The 18,306-nt window shown below is 35.6% G+C and overlaps 2 protein-coding genes across 3 annotated transcripts; one reads left to right on the top strand and one right to left on the bottom strand.

Moving 5' to 3' along the window:
- Window positions 1-12,330: 12,330 nt before the first annotated feature.
- On the top strand, window positions 12,331-13,783 carry LOC117780775 (ficolin-1-like). The gene is made up of 2 exons (XM_034617424.1): window positions 12,331-13,075; window positions 13,134-13,783. Exons 1-2 carry the CDS (start codon window positions 12,519-12,521, stop codon window positions 13,756-13,758), a joined length of 1,182 nt encoding a protein of 393 aa, XP_034473315.1. The 5' UTR covers window positions 12,331-12,518; the 3' UTR covers window positions 13,759-13,783.
- Window positions 13,784-14,761: 978 nt separating this feature from the next.
- Window positions 14,762-17,423, bottom strand: LOC117781761 (60 kDa heat shock protein homolog 1, mitochondrial). 2 transcript variants are annotated; one of them, XM_034618583.1, is made up of 3 exons: window positions 16,681-17,423; window positions 16,357-16,620; window positions 14,762-15,837 (listed from the first exon to the last, which is right to left on the bottom strand). In XM_034618583.1, the coding sequence occupies exons 1-3, from the start codon at window positions 17,368-17,370 to the stop codon at window positions 14,944-14,946; spliced, it is 1,848 nt and encodes a 615-aa protein (XP_034474474.1). In that variant the 5' UTR covers window positions 17,371-17,423; the 3' UTR covers window positions 14,762-14,943. The 2 variants fall into 2 exon arrangements, with proteins under 2 accessions (XP_034474474.1, XP_034474473.1); XM_034618582.1 differs by having other exon boundaries at window positions 16,357-17,423.
- Between the last annotated feature and the right edge of the window lie 883 nt (window positions 17,424-18,306).

The raw sequence follows: 18,306 nt of genomic DNA, 5'->3' as shown, positions 1-18,306 counted from the left end.
AACAACGTCTAGATAAGCTCATATTATTTTTAGTTTTTAAATACAAATAAAATATGGATTTAAAAATATACAACGCAACTAACCGTTTTATTTTCAGGACTGGAACCGGTACGGTCTCGGAAAAAGTTGCTAGATCAAAGGCTTTGCCAACTTCAATCACTTATAACTTTATCAAAACTTAACCGACTTTTAAACGGAATATCATTTTGATCATGGTTTGGCCTCTAAATTCATTCTGCATTTAAAATTTATTAAATTCGTGAAAAAATTTATTTTCCTCTAGACCTCGATTTCGATGCTAAGGGTCCCCCTTTGAAATTTTGAAAATTTAAAATGTTAAATCTCAAGTTTTCACTTTTAATCAACTTCTTATATCATAATTAGTATAAAACAACACTATAAACTTGATTCTAAGACCTTACATTTTCTTGTAAAAAAACATGTCAAATCGAACAAAAATTTTGACTTGTAAAGTTGCTTGGTCAAGATCTGACCGACTTCCAACCATTATAACTCTGGCAAAACTGAACCGATTTTCAAGCGGAATGTCATTTCAATCATGGTTTGGCCTCCTTATTCCTTCTGCATTCAAGTTTTATTAAATTTGAGGGAAAAATTATTTTTCTCTAAATTTCGATTTCGATGCTAAGGGTCCCCCCTTTGAAATTTTGAAAATTGAAAATTTTAAAACTCAAGTATTCACTTTTTATCGAATCCTTATATCGTAATTAGTATAAAACAACACTTTAAACTTGATTCTGACAACTTTCATTTTCTTGTAAAAAATCATGTCAAGTTTGAGAAAAATTTTGACATGTAAAGTTGCTAGTTCCAAATTTGGACAACTTCAATTATGCATAACTTTATCAAAACTTAACCGATTTTTAAACGGTATATCAATTTGATTGTGGTTTGGCCTCTTTACTTATTCTGCATTCAATTTTTATTTAATCTGTTAAAAAAATATTTTCCTCTAGATCTCGATTTCGATGCTAAGGTTCCTCGCTTTGAAATTTTAAAAATTGAATATATTAAATCTCAAGTTTTAACTCTAAATTCATTCTGCATTTAAATGTTTGCAAATGGTATCCTCTTGGTTTTTACACTAAATACTTTTAAGTATATTAATTTATAGATACTAATGTCACTTTTTTACCCAGTGTGCTTTGTCTGGGTACGCTATCTGTTTGCCGGCGGTACGGCTTGGCTCTAACGTCCCCATGTGGCCGTGTCAATCAGCTCGTCGCGCAAGGTGTGCGCTCTCTTTTTGGAGTAGCAGTCCGGTCTGGGACTGGGTCTCTGTCTCTGTGGCAGCTCTAGTCCAGGCCCCTGGTCAGTCCATATGCTCCTCGAATGTGTCCGCTACAGAGTCGCGCATGCGCGCACGTCCTAATGTAATTATTATCTCAACAATTGAATTTCCGGTCTCGGTTTCTCCGTCTCTCCGTCTCTCTGTCTCTCTGTTTCTGTTTCTCTCCTGCGCTTCGTTGCCTGGGACAGATGTCGCGCAAAACGTTACAAATGTGCACTTAATTGCGCAATTAAATAATTTTATTTCTGCTGCGCGTTTTCCTTTTCCTTCTCCTGTAGCTTTTCTTCAGCTCCTTTGAGTTTTAAGTGCCAGTTGAATTGAGAGACAGAGACGCTTTGTAAGTCCAATAGCAAACAAATTGCAGCAATGCGACGCCATCCACGATCCACAATCCACAATCCACGATCCACCTTGTAGTGTGTAGTGTGTGCCTTATCGCTCCATTACTCGAAGATCATTACACTTTGAGCTATTAGAATTTTTATTTTGCAATGAAAGTAATAAATTAAACAAAACGTTGATCATTGCAAAAACAGAAAAAAGCAACCATAAAATAAGTAAAACCGCTCAATATAAAATTTACTTGCATACATTATTCACAAAAACTAAAGGCGCATTTTATATTATATTATATTCTTTCATAACCAGGCGAAATATTTCTTTTACAGATTAACAAACTAATATCAGTTTTCATTCAAGATCATGTTCAATTATTATCTATGGACTTTGGCAATTTAATTAGTCGTTTTACGTTAAATTCATATTGCTAGAGACTTGGGCAATAGACTTTTTGAAGTGTCTGTCTATCTTATTAGCTTGTCTAAGCTACACAAAATATTATATTAAATTTATTTTTAGCCAACTTAATTTCAAGTATTTGCTTCCTTAGACGCTCAAGTTGCTAAAAGTGTTCGCTGTGAAGAGGGGAAGAGGGGCAGGTGTTAGAGGTAGGGGGAAACTAGTCAATTATGCGAGTGAACGATGCGTTGGCATAATCTTGGTCTGGCCTATATAAATAGGTAGCTCTGCCCCGCTCTCTCTCTCTCTCTCACTCTCTCTCTCTAGTCCTAGATAGTTGTGTTGCGTTTCATGAACCGCTACACAACTGTAAACGATACCAAATTATATTTAATTACGTGCGATTAGTTAAGGTTACTGGAGTCGCCCGATCAAATGGTAGCGATAAGGCAACACCGTCATTTGTATATATACAAAGTATACCAATCCAAAGACCCAACCTGAAACTGTCTAACATTAATTCAATTACAAATGGTTGTGTTTGCCACAAAATGAGGCAGGCGTGTGACATAATCACCCTCTGGCTGAGCTCAAAAGGGGAACTACAGGGGGAACAGGTATAACTCCATATATATAAATATATATATATATATATAGAGAGAGAGTCTATAGCATTTCTTTGGCATTGGCAACGCCCATACATTTTTGGTAATTTGATACGACAATTTGTCTTGCTTTCATTAGGACGGCGACATTTTCCAGCGACAGCGACAACAACAACTGCATTTTCACTCAATTTTCGTGGGCAACAAATTGACTTAAGCGGAAGCGCGTTATTAACTGGTTTATGCAACCCATAATCGCCAGATTCCCAACCAACGATAAGCGACTAGCGGGTGTGAGTAACCGACTGTCGATTACCCGACTTTGACTACATTATTTTCCCGACTAACCGAATTTACCATTTACCCAGTCGGTACATATCTCAGCTTTTCCTTAGTTACTTTCTCAGGGTAGTACTTACGATTATTTCCAATTGAAACTTATTAAAAAAAACTTCAAAATCTCATAGCTTTGTCAAAACAATGTATTTTTTGTCATGACCTCTGAATTAATTGTCTATTTCAATAATTAAATTCTTTGCAAATTTTCCTTTTTCATATTAAATTTTTTGTAAACTTTACTTTGCCATAGTTTTGTTAAAACTTGACAGATTTCAAGCTTGAAAAATTTTTATTTTATTTTAAAATTGGCAAAATTTTTTATACTTTCCCCTGAATTTTTTCTGAAATACTTAAAGTCGCATTACTTTGTCAAAACTCAATTGATTTTCATAAACAGTATCATTTTGAACATTGTTTGACCTCTTTATTAAATCTGCATCAAAACTTTGTGCATTTGAGACATTCCAGATATATATATTTTTTTTTTCAAAATTTTCAAGTTTTGGAACACCTCAATGATCTATAACTTTGTCAAACCTTAACTGATTTTGATAAACAATGTCTATTTAAGCATTGCTTTACCTCGTTATTGCTTTTGCATTCAAATTCTTTTATTTAATAATTTTTAATAATTTAAAAAAATTAAACTTTTATCAAAATTTTACTATTTTAAAAATTTTTAATTTTTATTAAATATTCTCGTATAACTATTTTTTCTACAAATTTTTCATTATTTTTGTAAAACAAGTGATTTTTATAAATTTAATTTTTTTCGGTGCTACAACAGTCGGTTGCAATCTCAAATTCGCATCAGGATACTTTGGTATTACCATAGTTACCCAGTTGGGTATTACCTCAGCTACCTATTCTGTGACTAGCTCAGTTACCCGAATACTTAAATATCCGACTGTCCAATAACCAGCAAACAATTAAAACGAAAGCGCGGTAATTTCATTTGTTCGTAAATCTAATTGTGGAAAACATGAAAACTCACACACATATTCACACGCAGAGGCACACACACACATATTCATCTATGGAAAAAAAAATGAAAAATGCTTTGGTAATTAGTGCGTGTACCAAATAAGTGGCTAGAGGGGAGAGAGGGGAATTCAACTTAATTGCCACATGGAAGTTTCAGTTTCAGTTGCAACTCTAGTTTTCCAGTTTTCGTTTCGTTTTGTTTTCGGCTTTCATTTTGCGCCTTTTTGTTTTTGCAAATTAATGTTATTTTATAATTTTTTTTTTCTTTTTGGGTAATTTCAGTTTAATGTGCGTCAATTAAAATTATTAAAGTTTATCTTGTTCGCATTCAAAGTTTTTGAGTAAATTAAATATAATTTGTACAATGACCAGCTCAAATAGCAGTTGATTTCCGTAGATTTTTCAAGTCGATAAACAAATTTGTTTTTGTGATACCCTTGGCAAGTTTATAGTGTTGTTGTTTATAGCTCCAACTCTCTCTATTATAATATTTAAAAAAAAAGATTTAAAATCTACAGTTAAGATAGGTAAACTTACAAAAATAGCATAGATATCTGAAAGAGAGGGGAAGATAATGGAGGCTGTCTTAAGGTTTTTTTTTGGAAAACTTGATTAAAAATAAATAAAATTAATTTTTAGAAAATTGAGAGTAAATATAAACCTGATAGTTCCAATTTTTAGAACTTTTGCAAGTATTAGAAATTGTTTTCCATATTTTTCCTAATTTTGGTAAAGGACCATTTACCATTTACCATAATTCTACCTTCAGTTATCTGACGTTGACCACAGTTCAGACTGGTCAAAAGCAGATGTTAGAACCACGTTCCAGGTGTGTGTGTGTGTGTGTATTACTGTGGTTGTGTGTGTCTGCTGTATGTTCAACTCACAATCTACGTTTATCCCTTTTTCTAGATCCTCACTTCTCGCTCTCCCTTCTTTGCTGCTTCTCATTTCTCTCCCTATCATCGCATCGAATTCGTTTGTTTTATAATTGATTAATTAGAGGTCGGTCTTTCTGAGAGGATCGCAGAGTGGTAGAGGTTAGGAGAGGGGGGAGGACCATCCTTTGGCTATCGTTAGAATTATAATTGCTGAAGTGCGGCATGTGTTATCCTAAGTAATATCCCCATTTGACTGTCGGCAATTTGTTTGGTCTCAGCACCCAAATTGATTTTATTGACTTGTAAATGATGTTCTCTCTGTCCGTCTATCTGACTCTTCATGGTCCATTGCTTCTGTCCATGTCCATGTCCATTTCCATACCCATATCCATACCCATATCCATTTCCATTTCCACCTCCCATAACACATAACCCATAACAATATCGTTGTCCATGTTGGCTACTGATGTCACCGCTTGTTAAATTTACGACTTTTTCAGTGCCATTGAATTTGCCTTATGGTTTGCATATTCTCGTTACTTATATATTGTTAGTACCCTATCAAAAAAGTCTAACAATTTGATCATCGTTTGTGTAACCTATTTGTTGAGTGTTTGTTTGATTGATTGAGTAACGAGTTATGTTCCGTAGCAGTTAAACGGAATGAAAGGATCTTCCAAAAAAAAGTAATGGTTGGAAAATTGTCGGAGAATATTATGCTTCTCCTATTATGATACCCATTAAAATTATGTACACAGTTTAAAGCCAAAGTGCTTCGCAAACTTAACATTTATCTAAAAATTATAGAAAACTGTTTTTTGAAACTTTGCTTATATTAATACAATCAGATTCTAATTTATTTGTAAAACTAAAAATTGGAGATAATTTGAAGTTAAATCGGATAGTTTGTAGTTTTTTTAAGTTTTTAATTGTAAGTACATGCTTAGTTACTTAGTAAAAAAATGATATTTTATACCTATTTTATTTAGAGTTTTTCATTTCATGCCTGTTTTGCTTTGAGCTAATATAAGGCTTGAAAACAATATATATTATAATTAAAATAATTATTATTGTTAATAATGGAAAATATAAAATTTTGAGCTGTCCCGTAATGAAAAATTTAATAAAATGAATTTGAAATGTTTTCTTAAAACTTACTTTGAAGTCTAGAGATTTAAAATCATTGACTGACAATTAAGATAGTATAAGTGATTTAGATTAGGAATATTATCTTCATATTCCGAAATGAAAAATTTTAATAAAATTAATTCGATATGTTTTCTTAAAACTTATTTTGAAATCTAGAGAATTAAAATCAAAGACTGATAATGAAGATAGTATTAGTTTTATAGACTGGAAATATTATCATAATTTTTATTTTACTTTTTATTTAAAACATTTATTTAAAATCATTATAAAAAAAACACAACGTAGAGAAAACTTAAAGAGGTTGTAAAATTATCAGCATAGAGAACAATCCAAAAGTGAATTTAATCTTCGTCATCTTCCAAAATGGCTGCTGTATCTTGTAGTATATTAATTTATTGATTTCACGCCGCCATTGCGAAACGCTTATGGCTATTTCAATGGACTGACGGTGGCCTCCGGTTACGACGACCGACGACCGACGATCAACGACCGACAGTCGACATTCGACAAGAGACGACCGTCGATTCGGCGCCGGCGCAGCATTGACAGCTGAGCTCACTATTAATTACTTTTTGTAATTAGTTGCAAATTTTATAGCTGGCCGCATGTGGCAAGCGGCAAGTTGGGAGTCATAAGTGCCTAAAGATGACTACGAACCGCATTAAGATTGATAACGAGCTAATGAATGTAAATTTTATATGCGAACCTCTCTCAGTTAGTCAGTTTGTCAGACTGTCAGTTAGTCACTTTTATGCTATTGCTGTTGTTGTTGGAGTTTTCAGTTTTCCAAGCGGTTCGCAAATTGAATTTCGCACTAAGCTCGGCTTCCGTTTACAAACACGAGACGCTCGACGACGCCAACGAATACAGTAAAAATCCCATAAAAACGAACTAACAACGTGTCTTAAAATTGTCTGCTAACCAGCTGAGTTACAAACTAATTAAATCTGCAGTCAATTAATATCATATGTAATAAAAAATTATGCATTTTTAATAATCATTATAAGATATCAAATATATTAAGGAATTTTCATTTCATTAAAAGTTGAAAAGTATTTATTCAAATGTGTGTTTATAAATTGCTAGAGACTTTGGAGTCACTAAAATCGAATGCCATAAGCTAATATTTAATTTTAACATAATTATTTATTTATTTCTATTAAAATAAGAGAAATAGTAAATTATGTATTTTATATGCCATTTTATTTAAGTAAAAAAATTATTTTAACAAAATTCAATATTGTGTCAATTTAATCAATAAATGAATCTGTTTAAAATACATTTTTATTCAATACCACAATTGTGTTAAAACATTAATGAATTCAATCAACTCTCAAAACTTTTAATTAAACTGTTGTTAATAAATTTCTTATGGTTGATGCAAAAAATAAATAAATCTGAATTGTACTTTATGTCTTTTTATTCAATTGAAAAATCAATCAAAATATTTTGAAATTTGATAGCTACTAAAATTGGTTTGAGGAACATAAACAATTGGTTTTGTTTTGCTTAGAGATTTGTAGAACATGTCTGATTACAGCTGAAGATTATAAGCAATTCTCGTACTTAGTTCTTATCGCAAAGCTTTGAAAACTGAGTAGTTTAAAAAGAGGGGCAGAGAGTAACTAAATGAGACGGATTTATAGGTTTGTCAAGGTTATATTTTTGAGATTTATTTAAGGCATGTTTTTATAATCTGTGCCTATCGAAAAATTTGGTCAAAATGTGTGTTTGGGTAAATAACTGTAACTGGTAAAAGGAGGCGTGGTAACCTCCATTATTATAATTTATAATATTCAATTTATTATATAATTATATATATGTTTAATCAGTATCAGCAGTTAAGTCATTAAAACAGTTCACAGCGGATGACTTTTTAAATTCTCTTCAATCTATTCTGAAAAACTTACTATAAGATCGAATTTTCATCAATCTTACTAAGGCTTTATTGAATTATTTAGTTTAAGAGATACTAAAACAGCTTTAAGATTTTTTGAGTATTTAAAGGTTATGCATTGATCGTGGTTTTAAGGTCGCACTTAGTTGAGTTGTACTGTTAAGTAGAAGAAGAAAGAGGAGGGGCAAAGGCAGTGCAATTACTTGTAAATGTGCAAGCTACTTGGTCAGAAAATATTGGTAATTAAATAGATGGGTCGAGGTCTCATCAGGGCTTCCTCTTCCCAAAGAGGCGACGTTGACAAATGAGTTCATCAGCAGCTCCTTTAAGTAAAACAGCTAATGCAAGAGAGACAGAGAGAGAAAGAGAGAAAGAGACGAGAGAGAGGGAACTAGTTGAATTAATTTTAAAGTGAAAAGCGATTTATTTTCGCCATTTGTGCCAGGCGGCCGTTTAATAAACAATTTAATAGCGCGCATAAATTTCAGACATCATATAATAAACCCATTTGTCTTGCAAGCAGAGAGACAGAGGGAGAGAGAGAGAGTAAGAGGGGGAGAAAGGCGAAGGCAAACTGTAAAAATAAAAAATACCGAAAGACTTATGCACATGCCACATGACTCTTGGGGTTATTAAATTATGCGGCTCAAGCGTAAAAATAAACCGTAGCAAATGTAGGACGGACCCAAGAGCCAAGCTGAGAGAGCATCTCTGTTTAACGAGCCCTAATAGAGAAGCCTCTCTCTCCCACTTCCCCACTCTCCCTCGCCATCTCTCTGTCTCACTTTAACTGTAGACTTTCTCCAACAAAAAACATACAAAAATTATTAGACACAAGTCGGCTTCAATTAATCAGAGATATTCGAATAAATCAAGTGCCATAAAAATGACACAGCGTGAGATACTCAAGACTAGAGTTTGAACAAAAGATGAATATTTAATTAGGAACAAATTAAGAATGCAAATAATGTGGAACTACCGTGGAGAAGGGCGTTCTGAGTCGATTATTAATTGATAGACTTGAATAATTAGTGGACAGACCAATCATCTGCCTGTGGGACATCGAATCATCATCCTCTATTAGTTAATTTAGGTTGAGTCCCAAAATCAATAATATTACTCGTACTGTGATTGCAATCCGTTGAGCGCGTGCTTATTTATTAGATACTTTATAGAGTGCACTTTTTAGTCAAATCGAATTGGAAATCAACATAAAAATCAATATGATGTCACTTGGCATTTATATGTTTGTTTCTAGCATGAAATAAGGCAACAAATTGAATTTAATTGAATATGATTGACGCACTTTTCCCCCCTATCATCCACTGATAAACCTAATGAACCTCAGAGAGATAATCGAATGGGAAATCCAAGTCCAACCAAACAGTCAAACTTAGTCATACTAATCAGTACATGTTTTCATATTTACTTGTTTATAATTTGTTTATATTTAAAATTTTAAAATAGTTTAGAGTCCGTATAGTAAATTTGGTGTCTCTAGCTCTTTGATTCTCTTATAATGTCGAACAAAACAATTAAAAATTGAATTTTTGTTTTATTTTAATTTATTTTTATGTGTATTTCATTTATATTCAAAATTCAAAACTAATTTAAAATTCTAATATTAAATTTGGTGTCTCTAGCTCTTCGATTCTCTCATAATGTTGTTTAATAAAAAATTGAATTTTTGATTTATTTTAATTTATTTTTATGTGCAATTCGTTTGCATTCAAAATTAGTTTAAAAGCGATTTGTAAATTTGGTGTCGCTAGCTCTTCGATTCTTTTAGTGTGGGTCTTAATCGAATTTTGAATTAAATTTTTGTTTTATTTTCGTTTACTTTTATTTATAATTCGTTTATATTTAAAAGTTCAAATTAATTTAAAATGCATATTGTAAATTTGGTATCTCTAGCTCGTCGATTCTCCCATATAAATCAATACAAATCTTGAATGTTTTTCAACATATTTTAAAATATTTTTCTGCATGCCAAAGATAACATTTCTAGCGTGTTTTCAGTATTAATTGGATGCGAGTTTAGCCATAATTTCATTAGATGCACTTTGGCATGCCAACGATGACTTTATGGGGATGTGGTTTTAGCGGGAAAGCGGATCTAAAGAGTTTACTGGGAAGTGTGGTAGAACACAGGTAGAACAACTTAATTAAGACCAGGCAATAGATTGAGGGAGAGACAGTGCGAGTGAGAGAGAGAGAGAGACAGAGTGAGAGGGAAGAGTTGTGATTCCTATCGAAGGCATCAAGCAATTTGTATGCGATGATCAGACAATCAGACAAACCACGGACAGCAACAAGTCATTTCACACTTTGATCACGCTTGAAAAGTGATCGAACTGCAGCTGCAACAGGACCCAAGACAGGGCCTTAAAAGGATGCCCCCAACATGATTGGAATGTGGCTGCATATATTAAAAGACAACCAGTCCAAGACTTAATTCGCCCGCGCAACGATCGTGCCACAAACTGTAGTCTGACTTCGGCTTGAAGTTGAAGTTGAAGTCGTAGTCGGAATTGAAGTCGGAATTGGAGTTGGAGTTGGCGGTTGGCCAACGAGGCACCTCCACAGTAATTAACTTGTTTCAATAATTACGCATGCGCATTTGCACATGTTTCCTTTTGGCCAGGTTCCATTCGGCCCATTCGGTTGCCTGTTGAACAAGACATTTGCGAACAAAGATTTTTGCTTCATTGCGTGCTCTTCATAAAAATACTTTTAAATTCATTTTGTTGACATATATTTTACAGAAAGAATTTTAAATTGGGTAAAGAAAAAACACTTTCTGGCTTTTATCTACAAAAAACAAGTAAATTTTGAAAACTTATCTGATTCATAGAGAGATTTGCTATATGATTCCTTAGATGATTCACAAGGACTAAAAAAACTATGGATAATATACGAAACTAATTTTTTAACAGTTATCCATTATTTAATTTTAATGTAAAAAAAAATACCTAAAATAATTTTGATTTCTTTACAAAGTTTCAATTTTATTCAATCAAATGCTTTCTAAGTTAAGCCATATGCTTATTCAATATAGTGAAATTAGTTTTCAGACGTTACTTTTTCACCCTTCCTTCCCGTTGTATTGTATTTAGTATTTTCAACAAATTAGTTTTAGTATATAGAATTATGAAAATAACAATTTTTATTTTTGGCTCATCGAAAAAAACATAAAATTTGTACTTAAGTTTTAGTTTACGATAACGTCCGGCATTTTTTGCTATAAAATATTTTTCCTATCACTGGTGTTGTTGTAGAGCATTCAGAGTGCGCCTATCTAATAATTTGTATGTATTTCTTATGTTTTTGGGTGGAAATTTATGCAGCAGCCGCCGCTTATTAAGCAGTCGATGTGCGCGTTTTTCACTCCGTCCCCGTTGCCAGCCCTGTCTCCTTCTCCCTGGTTTGATCAGCTGTCTCTTGTCGCTTGTCCCTTGTCTTTGTCTCTTGTCCATCGAGGTGGCAGGCGGCACTTAATTATTGATAGCATTACAAACGTGGTTCACTGGGTCACAGCTTGTTCCACGTCTTGAGATCTCCATTTATTTATTTATTTAACTTCGACTTAAAGCAGTCGACAAAATATTCTTAAGTACTTAAAATAAAAAAAAGGTAATGTATTTATATATTAACAACAGAAGTAAATTGTACATAATTTTAATTTTAAAACTTAAAGATAAATAATTTAATAGTTTCAAATATTTTTTCTCTGATTAGTCGAGCGCACTCGAGTGTAGGATACCCTATATTAATTTTTTAGACCATTCGTTAAAAGGACAGCTATATTATATAGTAAGTTGATTTTAGACAAGTTTGGTCAGAATATATACTGCAGATGTATAATGTAGTTCCGAATCAAAAAAAAAAAAAGAAAAGAAAAACAAAAAATCATTATATAACTCGGCAGTTAAGACTGATCAGGAATATTTTACTTTATGGAGTGTGCCAAGCCTTGTTTTGCTTAAAAATTTACTTCTTTTGAAATTAAATAAAACCTTGTTCTTTTTTTTTAAATTACGGATCTGAATATTATATTCATAGGAACGATGACTGAAATAAATATTTGGTATAGTGTATATGACCTTTGGCTTGTTAAAGATAACATTTCTTTCAGTTTACTTAGGAACTAAAAGTAATGCTGATTATTTCGTCTCGTATGATCTGCGTGAAATAGAAATACGGTATAATCAAATCTCGAGTCAAGTCGGGTCAAGTACACGAGTGTATGAATATTAAAATACATGAAAAATATATAAAACGCATGTGATGTCGGACATAAAATTAGTTTTCATTTATACTCAGCAAGTTAAGTTTTGACGCAGTCAGTTCAAAAAAGTTCAGTTTTAAAATGTTGCTAAAAAGAATAATTGTTATAATCCTTGCAATTACTACATATATTACTACTACATATACTCAGAATACATATATTACAAAGTATTCTACATATACTTCCTTATCTGATGGAACTTCACACCCCCAATCAAATGAGATAATTGTAAATCTAAATATCCAACTAGCCGATCCTCATAAAAAATATACAGATGGACTGGATAGGGAAACGAAAATTCAAATGATAAGATCGGTTCTGAAGCATGTGCGCAACGAAATTGATAAAAAATGCTGAAGGCTTGGAAAAACGCAACTGTGTCGATGCAAAATCCTGTGGAATTTACGACGTAATCCTCCCAAACTTTAGTAGACAACCTTTTCAAGTTGCCTGCGATGCAGAGAGTCACGAAGGTGGATGGACGATTTTCTTAAGGAGAATGGATGGCAGTGTCAACTTCTATCGTGACTGGATGGAATACAAAACGGGATTTGGAGATCTAAGTGGCGAGTTCTTCATGGGTCTGGATAAATTACATGCAATGACGGCAGATAGAAACCAAGAGTTACTTGTTCTTCTCGAGGATTATGAGGGACAAACATGGTATGAGAAGTATGAAGATTTTGCAATCGGCGACGAAAAGCAAGAATATGTCTTACACACTCTGGGCAAAGCCAGTGGAACTGCCGGTGATTCACTCTCAACTCATCGTGGCATGAAGTTTTCCACACATGATAGGAAAATAGGTCCATACGGTAACTGCGCTGCACTCCAAGCTGCCGCCTGGTGGTACAACTCCATTTTTTCCTTGTGTGGTGAAAGGTATAATGTAATGCTTGTTATATTTTAGTGCTTTGTTTACTAACTTCCATTCCTACAGCCAATTGACAGGTATATATAAAGATCATCACTTCGCAACGGGCGTCAATTGGGGTACTTTTCATGGACTCACTTACTCCTTTAAAAAAGCCGTCATGATGATACGGCCAAAGAAGTCAACACAAAAACCCTACAATATCAAAGTCAAAAATATCAACGTATTCACGAACGAACGGGAATCAGAATCTCAGTCAACGAAGCAAATAATTGAAGTCAATACACCCAATAAATTGGAATACAAGTTCTTCCCGGCCTCCGGGGAAATCTTTACCTTCAAGGTGCGCTCACCGAAGGATGCTCACCTCGTTCTCAGCCCAAGTAACCTGCAAGGTGTCCAATTTTACGAGATTTTCATCGGCGGCTGGGAGAATACAATTTCCGTCATTCGCAAGAATGGCCAAAAGCCGGACGTTGCCGAAGTGCCGACACCACGCATCCTGAGTGCTGACGAATTCCGTGGCTTTTGGGTGCGTTGGTCTGATAACGTTATCAGCGTCGGTCATGTGGGTGAAGCTAGAGCTTTCTTATCTTACGATGCCGGCTCATTGTTCCCGGTAAACTATGTGGGCATCTGCACGGGTTGGGGTGCCAGCGGCACATGGCAAATTTATAAAAACTTTTCTTAAATGTATCGAAAACATGGAGTCCTTACATATATATATCTCAAAATATAAAATGTCACAAGAATTGGTAAAAATCTGACTACTAACTTTATTAAATAGCGGCAATTGGAACAATTGGTCAACAATAAAGATTAAGTATGAACATTGTTGTGTTTTTCTAAACATATTTTAGCCAATCTTACAGAATGTGCATTAGAGTGCGTCAATTTTTATGGAGTAAAAAATATGATCAAAGCGGTTATGATAATCTCAATCTACGATGAGTTCTAAGAAGAATTGCCCAAGAAACCATGGGTCTATAACCAATATTGAGCTTCACTTTTCAAGAAGAAGTTATACGTATTTCATATATTGGTAACTATCTGTTAGGTAGAACCTACTTCTGAAACAAAGAAAATTATAAGCCCAATAAGAGGGCGGTATTATGATGAATTTAGAGATAAGAATAAGTTGGCGCTCTCTTTTCAATCAAATTTTCAGATTAATGCAAAATGAACTTTTTTATTGAATCTTCTAAAAAACTTGACAAAAGTGTTTGTTTAAAATTCAATTTAAGAAAACTAGGTAAGAGAGCCAACTAATTCTCATCTGTAAATTTATCATAATTCGGCCTCTATCTGGGCTTTTTTTTTTTTAGGTAAGTGCCACCTAACAGACAATTACCCATATAAAGATCACGAATAAGTTCTCTGAAAAAAGTGGAAGCCCATGGTTTTTTGGGCAATTCTTCTTAGAATAACCGCTTTGTCGCCAAAAAAAAAAATATTTACCCAGTCTAATGTGCATGTATCAGAAACTAATATAGTCATCAAAGTTTAATTATTTAATTATGAACTTAATGTCAACTAAGAAACGTTGACTAAGTTTTTTAAAATCTAATATAACATTAAATTAGTAAAATTTATTCAAAATAAAAATGAAATATTTAAAGTTATATTTTATGAAGTATAAACAATACAATTAGTATTAGAATAAAATTAATTTGTGTAGTTCAAAATTTAAGTCCTTACAGTAAAAAAGTAAAGCACTTTAACAATTTTTCTTTATTATACATCAGAAAATAAAAAACACAAAATTTGGCACACAGGAAAATGCGTTGGGTGGAAAAACACAAACATTACCAAAACAGCGTAAAGAAGCGGGGGGAGAGAGAGTGGAGGCGGAGGGGAGGGGAACGGGGGGGACTAGCTAAAATTGAGTGCTGTCAATGTCATGGACCTCGACATCCTCCATGCCGGGAATACTCTTGACCGCCTCGTTCATTTCCTGAGCTGAGCTGCCCGTATCCATGTCCATTCCTTCCATGCCACCCATGCCTCCCATGTCGCCCATGCCTCCCATGCCACCCAATGCCGCTAGAGCTTCCATGCCGCCCATACCACCCAAGTCCATGCCGCCCAGAGCCTCCTCCAAGGCGCCAGCGCCAGCTCCATCCGCGAGAGCAGCGAGTGGATCCTTGTCCCGCAGCTCGGTGATGACCACCTCGGTGGTGCTAAGCAGGGATGCCACGCCCGCCGCATCCTGAAGGGCGGTGCGCACCACCTTGGTGGGATCAATGATGCCCTTGTCGATCAGCATGCCGTACTCGTCCCGCATGGCATCGTAGCCAAAGTCATCGGTGCCATTCATGACCTTGGCCACCACCATGGCCGCATCGACGCCCGCATTTCGCGCAATTGTCATGCAGGGAATGCGCAGTGCATTGCCGACTATATCGATGCCCACCTGCAGATCCTCGTTGTCCGGCTCGAGATCCTCCAGCTGGGGAATGCAACGCAGCAGAGCGGTGCCGCCTCCAGGCACAATTCCCTCCTCAATTGCAGCCCTGGTCGCATTGAGGGCATCATTGACCCGATCCCGTTTCTCGCCCACTTCCACATCGCTGGTGCCACCAATGTGTATGACAGCCACCCCATTGGTCAGTGTGGAAATCCGCTGACGCAAACGATCCTTCTGCTCCGGTTTTGTAGCCGGATCCTCTAGCTCATCCTGCAGCTCCTTGATGCGTCTCTCCAGCGTCTCTGGCGTGGACTTGCCCTGCAGCAACATGGTGCTATCCTTGCTAATGACGGCCTCGCCTACCTACGAATGTTACATTTAATCAGAGACTGATTTTCATTTTGTTTTTATACCCGTTACATAAAAAATAAGTAATAGGGTGTATTATGTTCGTTGGAAAGTATGTAACAGGGAAAAGGAGGCATCCTCGACCCATAAAATATATATAGTGTTGATCAGCATCAACAGCCGAGTCGATAAAGCATTCCGTCTATCCTTCCGTCTGTCTGTCCGTCTGTCTGTCTGTCCGTCTGTCCGTCTGTCCGTCTGTCCGTCTGTCTGTCTGTCTGTCTGTCTGTCCGTCTGTCCGTCTGTCTGTCCGTCTGTCTGTCTGTCCGTCTGTCCGTCTGTCTGTCTGTCTGTCTGTCTATCTGTCCGTCTGTCTATCTGTCTTTTCTTATTTTGTATCAAAAACTAATGTAGTCATCGATATATCGAAAGTGTATGATCGATATATGAATCAACAATGATTTGTATTTGGAAAACATCGATGTGTAATAAGTCATCGGTGTTTTCCCTAACGATTTGTGTTCGCACACGCACCTCACCAAAGTCCTCGAGCTTGGCCTGCTCGATCTTGGCATAGTCGATGTCATCCCCAAAAACGGTGGCTCCCGTGGCAACGGCAATGTCTCCCAGCAGCTGCTTGCGGTAATTGCCAAAAGCGGGAGCTTTCACAGCGCACACCTGGAGTCCAAGCTTGAGGCGATTCAAAACGAGGGCATTTAATGCCTCGCCATCGATGTCATCGGCAATGATGAGCAGTGGACGGCGTTGGCGTAGAGAAATCTCTAGGGAGCTGACAATCTGTTTGAGAGATTTGATTTTCTTCAGAGTGATCAAGACATAGGCATTGGTAAACTCCACCTTGGCGCCCTTGGACACATTGATGAAGAAGGGCGAGATGTAGCCCTTGTCGAACTGCAGTCCCTGCAGAATCTCCAGTTCGTCCTTGAGTCGTTTGCCCTCCTTAACCGTTATGGTTCCCCGCCGTCCCACGCGATCGGTTGCCTCGCCTATAAGTTTTCCGATCTCAGCATCGCCATTCGCCGAGATCGTGGCCACCTGTTCGATTTCCTCTCGGCTTTCCACCGCCTGTGACATTTCCCGCAGCGTATCCTTGACACTTTCCACGGCCATCATGACGCCACGTCGTATCTCAATGGGATTGGCGCCGCGTGTTATCTGATTAAAGCCCTCCTTGGCTATGGATCTGGCCAGCACAGTGGCCGTTGTGGTGCCATCGCCTGCCGTTTGATTCGTATTGTCGGCCACATCCTGGACGAGCCGGGCGCCCAGCTGCATATGCTGATCCTTTAAAGCAATTGCTCGCGCCACCGAAACGCCATCCTTGGTGATCTTTGGCGATGTCCAGGGACGCTCCAGTATGACACAGCGTCCCTTGGGTCCCATGGTCACGGCCACCGCATCTGTCAGCACATCCACGCCCCTTATCATCTTGGCCCGCGCCTCCGCCCCGAATCGCACATCCTTTGAATAAACCCGAGCAAAACTACGACTCGAACGAACCGCTTCACGCACATACGAACGGAACATCTTCACACTTTCTCAATATTCCAAAAACTACTTTTATATACTTGTGTATTTTTAAATAATATAATTTTTTTATTACACTGACTCTCTCTCTCCTTGAACACGACAAATGTGAATGCGTTTAAATGCTTTTTAAAATACCCATAAAATGGACATAAAATATTTAGCCTACTCATTTTCAAAATTCTATAAGGAAATTCTTCAACTTGCGTTTTTGTTTTTAATTTATAAATCAATATTCAGTATCTTTGAATTAATATAAAATTATATTAAAAGTTCGCCGCAAGCGGCCTTCCAAATTATTTGTGTTCCGCGCCTCGACTCGAAGCAATGCATTTGCTGTGCTTATTTTTTTCCATTGTTTTTATTGGAAACAACTTGTAAAAAAACGTAAAAAATTTATTTAAGCATTATTGCAAAAAATTTTTTAAAACCAAGAAAAATGTTTCTGATATCGACAACGTTCCTATTAATTTTAAAACTTTTTTTTATCAACACAACGACAATGCAATAGAATATCATGCAGTGGATTTATCAGTTGATTATGCTGCTGAATAATTATTTTTATTATTTACATATATATTTTTTTAATTGCTAAAAAAAGTAGTGAAAAATAGCAAGTGTTAACTAAGTTATGCGATATTTTGGATGAAGAGAATCATTTAAAAAAATACTTAAATTTATTGACTATCATTTATCAAATTAAAGCTAATAAAGAATAATTTAATTTATTGTCGATGAATAATATCTTGAAAAGCCCAACTTTGGAAACACATACACGATTCTTTGTAATTTTACATTTTCAATAATATGTTGACTTTGCTACTTAAAATTATGCGTTGTGTTTAGTATAGTTTTTATATTTTCAATTAAATTATACTCTGCATTGCATGTAAAAATTCTTTGTGCGTTTTTAAAAGCATACATTTCTATTAATGT

The sequence above is a fragment of the Drosophila innubila genome, assembly GCF_004354385.1.
Source record: "Drosophila innubila isolate TH190305 chromosome 2L unlocalized genomic scaffold, UK_Dinn_1.0 4_B_2L, whole genome shotgun sequence".
NCBI lineage: Eukaryota > Metazoa > Arthropoda > Insecta > Diptera > Drosophilidae > Drosophila > Drosophila innubila.
The sequence above is the reverse complement of the archived record's forward strand: the minus strand, read 5'-3'. Positions and strand labels throughout refer to the sequence as shown.

Coding starts and splice junctions, on each gene's coding strand:
- LOC117780775 (XM_034617424.1), top strand. CDS start 12,519: ATGTGCGCAACGAAATTGATAAAAAATGCTGAAGGCTTGGAAAAACGC. Junction 13,076..13,133: donor TTTTCCTTGTGTGGTGAAAG/GTATAATGTAAT, acceptor CCATTCCTACAG/CCAATTGACAGGTATATATA.
- LOC117781761 (XM_034618582.1), bottom strand. CDS start 17,370: ATGTTCCGTTCGTATGTGCGTGAAGCGGTTCGTTCGAGTCGTAGTTTT. Junction 15,838..16,356: donor AGCTCGAGGACTTTGGTGAG/GTGCGTGTGCGA, acceptor TAACATTCGTAG/GTAGGCGAGGCCGTCATTAG.